This window comes from Pterocles gutturalis, unplaced genomic scaffold (genome assembly GCF_000699245.1).
Source record: "Pterocles gutturalis isolate BGI_N339 unplaced genomic scaffold, ASM69924v1 scaffold6956, whole genome shotgun sequence".
NCBI lineage: Eukaryota > Metazoa > Chordata > Aves > Pterocliformes > Pteroclidae > Pterocles > Pterocles gutturalis.
Genome location: NW_010105321.1, coordinates 13,909 through 20,416, shown reverse-complemented (window position 1 = coordinate 20,416; position 6,508 = coordinate 13,909). Strand labels below are relative to the sequence as shown.

The 6,508-nt window shown below is 55.0% G+C and overlaps 1 protein-coding gene across 1 annotated transcript in view; it reads left to right on the top strand.

Moving 5' to 3' along the window:
* Positions 1–2,878: 2,878 nt before the first annotated feature.
* The window catches only part of MSI1 (musashi RNA-binding protein 1), a 10,956-nt gene continuing 7,326 nt past the window's right edge, over positions 2,879–6,508 (top strand). The window contains exons 1-3 of the mRNA XM_010087346.1: positions 2,879–2,923; positions 4,927–5,009; positions 5,627–5,744. Of these exons, the coding sequence (XP_010085648.1) occupies positions 2,887–2,923; positions 4,927–5,009; positions 5,627–5,744 (238 nt within the window). The 5' untranslated portion in view covers positions 2,879–2,886. The remainder of the gene's footprint in view (positions 2,924–4,926; positions 5,010–5,626; positions 5,745–6,508) is intronic.

Here is a 6,508-nt window from a genome sequence, read left to right as displayed (position 1 = left end):
GGGGTGGTGGAGCTGAGGAGGAGGGGGTGTCAGTTTGCCACCACAATAGCTGCCCGCTGGGGGCTGCCACTCAGGGCTGGTTGCGGTTGAGGGGTCGGCATGGGTCTGGGTTGTGTGGGGATGCTGGGGTTGGGCCTTTGGTGGAGCTGCCCATGGTGCCTCCAGCATCCCTGTGAGGGTCTGGCCTGTGTTTGGAGTGAGGGAGCCCTGTGAGCTGAGGCAGCCGGTCCTCATCCAGTCCCTGAGCCCCAGACCTGGGGAGGTGATGGAAAGAGCGAGGAGGGAGCTGGCGTGAGGCTGGAGCCCTGTGCAGGGTGCTGGAAATGGCCGCTCCCTGTGGATGCAGGCCAGGCCTTTCTGAGGACTCGGCAGCCCAGCCCCGCTGGCCTCTGTGGGCTCCAGCAGTACCGCTGCACCCCCTGGGGTTGCAGGACCCTGTGTCATGTCATGTTGCTGTCTGTGTGCTGTCCGAGACCACCCCACTCATGTCAGCTGTTGCCTTGGAAGGAGGAGAGAAGATGCTCAGGTGTAGGTTTTGCTGGCAATAAAAACCACGAGTTGTTGGGGCCCTGGAGTTGAGTGGGGTGAGACTATTTCACGTTATGCGTATACACACATATCTATCGATCTATCTGTCTATCGATCTATCTGTCTCAGATTTACTTCATGGCAGGAAAGAGCTTTCAAATAGAGTACGTGTGTTATTGTAAGTATGTTTCTGCAAGATGAGTACGTTTCGGGGTGCTGAGCAGATACCTGGTCTCAAAGCACCAGCAGAAACGTAGAAAAAAAGCTCAGATGGAGGAAGGCTGCAGCTCTCCTCTCAGCATACAGAGTGCTGTTTGGGATGAAGCGGTTGCACATCTCCCGGCTCTGAGTGCTTGAGTGCTGTAGGAGCGCCCGGCCGTTGCCCGTGACACTGCTGTGAGGTGGTTTTGTGTGTGGACATGCACTGGGTTCTGCAGGTTGCAGTTGCCACTGCTTTTCAGGCTTCGGGAAGAGAAGTTGTTGCTGGGGGTGGTCGGAGGGAGCAAGTCCGCAGCTGGGCTGTGCTCATCCCCGCTGGGTCTTTCTTTCTTGTGCCTATCTCATCGTGATGGGTTTGTGGGCTCCAGCTACCTGAGTTGAATCTTTGGGAGCAGCACTGCCGCAGAGTGCCATTGACACAGCTTTCTCCCAGTGTTTACTGGGAAGGAGGACAGCTGTGTGCCCAGTCTTTCTGTGAACAGGATGGAGGAATGGATCTAGCTTAAAAAATGGACAAAGACAGACCCTTGAAATATTTTTAAGGCACATCAGGTTTCTCCCCAGCACATCACATTTGTGCTGGCACCGTGAAGGGAGATGGTACAGGGACAGGAGTGAGCAGTGATGGGGAATGGCAGTGTGATGAGCTGCTGTCAGCTCCCTGGCTGTGTCTTGGGAAGCTGCTGAGGAGTTGCTTCAGGTTTCTGTAAGTCTTACGTCCACCATGGCTCTGGCTGGACTCCTGGCATGTTTCTCAGGTGTTTGATGACTTGGCTGAGTGAGTATGGGAAGAGCACAGGAGGAGTGGGAGCCAGGTTGTCTGTTATCACATGCTCTCGCACTGTAGATGTGTTGGACAAGCCCAAGGACATCAAAGATTATCTCTGTCTGCTTGTGGTGGCACTGGAAACCAACCTTAGCAAGACTTCCCTCTGTCCTCGTGGCACTGAGGTGGAGCTGGGTGTCCCGTTTTGTCCCAGGGGGTCTGAGGCTAGGAGCCCTCCCCCTTCACTGGCTGGGGCCGTGGGCTCTCCGTGAGCGAAGCCTGTGGGGTATGGGCAGTGCTCTGCCCTCACCGGCGGGCTGTTCCGGAGAAGGCAGTGATGCAGATGTTTCCTGGGGATGAGGCAAAGGGAGTAATCCTTCTACAGAGTCTGGGGCACTTGGGGCTTGCTGCTTGGGAGCCGTGGTTTCACATGGAGGAGGATGAGAAGGAGGAGGAGGGCCAGGGCAGCTGCTGGCCAGGGACTGCCGCCGCCTCCCCTGAGCACTTGCACGTCCAGTTTCATAATCGGATTAAGGCAGTGGTATTAGAGAGGAGGGATGGGTCAGTGGGACAGGTTTACACTGGGGCTTACACAGAGGGAGTTGAAGTGTATTTTTTAACCCTGCTCGGCCTGACCTGCGCAGCGGTGCAGATGCGCCTCTGCCAGGCAACACCCAGCAGGAAGATGGGGGAAAAGCGGCACCAGGCAGGGATGTGCTGTGGGGAGCAGCCCCAGCACGGCTGGGGGATGGGATCTGGCCGCCCCTCCCCCCGGGAAGGCAGCCTTGCTCAGGCCTTGCAGTAAATTTGCTCTAATTACAGCCTCCAGCAGTGGGAAACCTCACTTAGAGGAACGGCTCCTCTGGGGTGGGGGCGGGGGTGCTTCCCAGCTTTCCCAGGCAGGCTCTGTTGTCTGAGGCCTCTGCTTCCCCTGTCGCTGGGAGGCCCCTTATTCCTCTCCCCTCTCCAGCTTTCCTTCTCTCCCCCCCTTTAATTCTCCTCTCCTTTGAGGCCGGGATTTGGGAACAATGCCGTCCCTGCTCCTTGCCCCCAGGCTGGAGCTGCAGGCAAACAATCGGGGTCGCTTGCTGCTGGGGGCCAGGCTGAGGGGGCTCGGCTAGGCAGGACCGGCCCCCTAGGCAGCCCCTGCCCCGGGCTGGCGGGGGGACCCCACTGGTTGTGGCAAGGGGATGTGCTTGGTGTGGTAGCCAATGCATGTGTATGTCCACACCCTGTGTCCTTCTTAGGGATGGGAGGTGTTGTCTTGATCCCCTCTGGCTTGCGAAAGGGAAACTGTGCAAATGCTGTTGCCATGAGCACCCTCCAACACAATAATCTGATCTGAGCCCTTCCCTTTGCAGGTGGACGATGCAATGCTGATGTTTGACAAGACGACCAACCGACACCGAGGTGAGAGTGGTCTTCTGGCCATAGGAGAGGGAACTGCGGAGGGGTTGCCTCCTGCCTTGCGTAGGGAGGGTTTAGTATCCCAGCAGCAGGGCATGCGGGTCGCAGCTGCTCTTTATCTTGCCTTCAGTCGCCCCATCCTTTTGCATCTGCATCCTTTACCAGCGTCCCGTGCAGCACAGAGGGCTTTTGTCCAGTGCGTTTCCTGTGCTCTTAGCTTGCCGAGTTGCAGATATGTGAGAGGAGGCGGCCCCCTCCCCTGCCCGCTTACCTCCGTGGCTCCAGCCCGCAGTGTGTGTCTTACCTTGTCCTGAGTAATCTGAGCTCTGGGAAAGCTGACACGAGAGCCTGAAGAGTGCCTGCCTCTCGCCCCTTCCTCGGCCTGGAGCCTGCTTGTGCTCCCAGGTCACCTTTTCTTACCCGGGTCTTGCTGGTGGAGTCTGGTTACAGGATGGGAGTAAGGCTGTAATGTTTGCGCTATCCGGACCCAGCCCACCCATGGGTGTCCCTGCCTCCTGCTTTCCCGGTGAGTTCAGACCGACTGCCCCAGAGCATGGCAGGGCTCGACACTAGCATTGCACCAGCTCAGAGATTTACTGGCAACAACTTAACCTGCAAATTTAGCTTCAGCGTCTTCCAAATCAGGGCCACTAGCAGCCCTGTGCTGGGCCACTCTCATGTCTGTGTGTTGTTTGAAGCACTTCCAAGCACCTCTGCCCCTGGATCAGCGAGGGAACACCCCCTTCTGCTCTCGCTACATGGTGTGTCCTTCAGGTTTTTGCTTTTTTCTAAAGCCATTAAATCTACTCTGGTTGCCTGGCCTAGGATGCTGTTGCAGCTTCATCTTAAAAGGGAAGAAGTGTTAACCCCTGTTCCTCCATGGGTGCCCCCCAGTCACTAGTCCAATTAAAGAGTTGTCAGGCATTTCGGAAAGAGCAGGGAGAGCTGCCAGCCGCCGTGTTGGCAGTGTGGAGCTCTGCCCAGGGCGCAGCAGGCCTGCTCTGGGGGGCCTCAGGACTAGTTTTGGCATCGGGGTTTTGCTCTTGAACTCCTGAGCCGCTCCGCTTGTAGTTGTTGAGGTGAATCGTGTGTAACTACCTGGGCACAGACGGATGGAGGAGTTTATGGAGAGAGACTGTTCTGGCAGTGTGGGGGAAGAAGTGGGGTTCTGGGCAGCAGATCCCCATCTGGTTTTAGAAGTTATTTTAAAGCTCCATGGAATTGGCCGGTTCTGGAAAGCGGAAAGCTCTGCTTAATCCCATCTTGCTTGTAAGGCAAGCTTAAAGACATCCTCCCACCTGCCTCGGTTTTCCGGAAGTAGCTGCGGTCAGCTGAGAGGAGTTTAACTCTGCCCACCCAAGCTGGTCTTTGCCAAAACTGTCAGCAAAGGGGTTGGTGAGAGAAAGGAGGTGTGAGCGTGGGGCAGGAAACACGCTGTCCTGTCTTACCCCAGATACTAACCTTACTTTGGTGAAACTTCGCAAATTGTTTTGCTTGTGTATATCTGCGTTGGTCTGTACAACTGCACTGCTGATATTTCCCTGCTTATACAAGGCTTTATGACCAGGACTGCCAAGGAAACGTGCAGGGTGTTACTGCTAGTGGGGTGCGTTTAGCGAGAATGGTGATGTCCTGGCAAGCAGCTGTTCGTTTCTCCAGCGACTCTTTGTGTGAGTGTCTGCAGGGATCCTCCCCAGCATTATCAGCCATGTGGTTTGCCTTGCAAATAGCAAAGTTTAAAAAAAAAAACAAACTTGGTTTTGAGAGCAGTAGGGTTCAGAGAGGGTGGGGAGTGCAGGATGAGGAGGAAAGGGGAATCTCTAAGGGGACAGTCCTGTTCTTGTGCATAAGAGCAGGATTTGCTTGAGAGGGAAGATGAGTGACAGCTATTTTAGAAAGGGCTGATTGTGCTGTCCTTCTCTTCTTCTGCCAATAAAAGGACATGGGTAGTGGGTGCAAACTGTGCAGGGCTCTGACCTGATCAAGGAGTTTTGCCTTTTCTTCAGGGTTTGGGTTTGTCACATTTGAAAGTGAAGACATTGTGGAAAAAGTGTGTGAAATCCACTTCCATGAGATCAACAACAAAATGGTGAGTGTCTGGGGCAGAACGCGGGGGAGAAGGGACAGCAGTATAGAACAGAGTAGGGCAGCGGCGCAGGGGCAGGATGTGAGGCACTTGTCCTGATGCACTTTCCCTGCGGTGGGGAACTGGATTGAGTCTTTTCCCCAGAATCACAGCAGCCAGCCTGGGAAAGAGGCTCGCAGTGTGGAGGTGAACCAGCACAATACCGAAGGAGGAGAGCTAACTGTAACGAGGAATTGCGCACTACTTGGAGGTTTTGAAGTTACATGAAACATGGGAGGAGGGCAGGTTTTACCTTTATTCAGAAATTAGGAAAATTAGGCTTTGAGGCCCAGGTGAGGGGCCAGGCAGAGTGTCAAGGGCAGCTCCAGGAGGAGAAAACTGATGTTTGAGCTCCCCATTGCCAGTGGTGGCTGCAGAGCCAGGGGAAGGCTGGCAGCATGCAGGCCAGAGGCAGGGTCAGTGGGGAGAAGAGCAGGACAGGCTGCTGGTGGTGGCCAGGGCTGGGGAGTGCCATCACACTGGACAGCCCTGCCTGGCCTGCAGCCTGGGCGCTGCCTGTGCTCGGTGGCAGTGCCCTGTGCCAGTGGCAGCCAAGCCTGATCTGTACTTTCTTGTGGCAGGTGGAGTGTAAAAAAGCCCAGCCGAAGGAGGTGATGTCCCCAACGGGCTCGGCACGAGGGCGGTCCCGAGTCATGCCTTACGGGATGGATGCCTTCATGCTGGGGATCGGCATGCTGGGTAAGCCCAAGGACAGATCTCCTCCCCAGCTCCCGGTCATGCCAGGCAGCAGCTTAGAGGTTTTATTCCGAGAGCAGGCAGGGTGGCCAAGGGCAGCTCTCCCTGGTCAAGGCCGGGGACGCTTTGAGGGTGCCAGGACCTGTTTGCGATCACAACTTGCCCTCTGGTGGCACCTGGAAAAACTGCAAACTTGTCACTGCTGCCCTGTGACAGCCCATGTGTGGGCAGCTCTGGCCCTCTGCTTTCAGTTAATGGTCCCTCAGTGCTATGGAATATAGACTGTAACTCTTTAAGGGCTCTTGTGGTTGTAACTACGTAGCTGAACTGCGTGTGGAGTAAGATGTGCCCAGACATCTTCCTCCCACACTTCTGCGGGCTTTCTGATGAATTAGTTGATTAAAGAGTCCCTGAGCTTCCACTTGAAACAGTGGTCTATATAAATGTCCTCACTGCCATTTGAAGACTATAAAAATGCCCTTAAAGTTCTGGTTAAGCTTTGTCTCACTTTGTCCCTGAGAGGGACAGCAAGTATCTGGTATTGCAATGAAAACTATCCACTTATTGTGGGACTGTCTCTTAAGGAGAAATAAGTGGCAAGCAGGCAGGGTCTCATGTCTGTCTGTTATTCTGGGACAAATGTGTTCAGATATGAGATTTAAAAAAGAAGAAAGTCCTCTGTAGCCTCTGCTTCCAGGTCTACAAACCTTTGTGCCTGGATCTGAGAGTCAAGCATGATCCTTCCAGCACAGGTGCTGTTCCTGGCT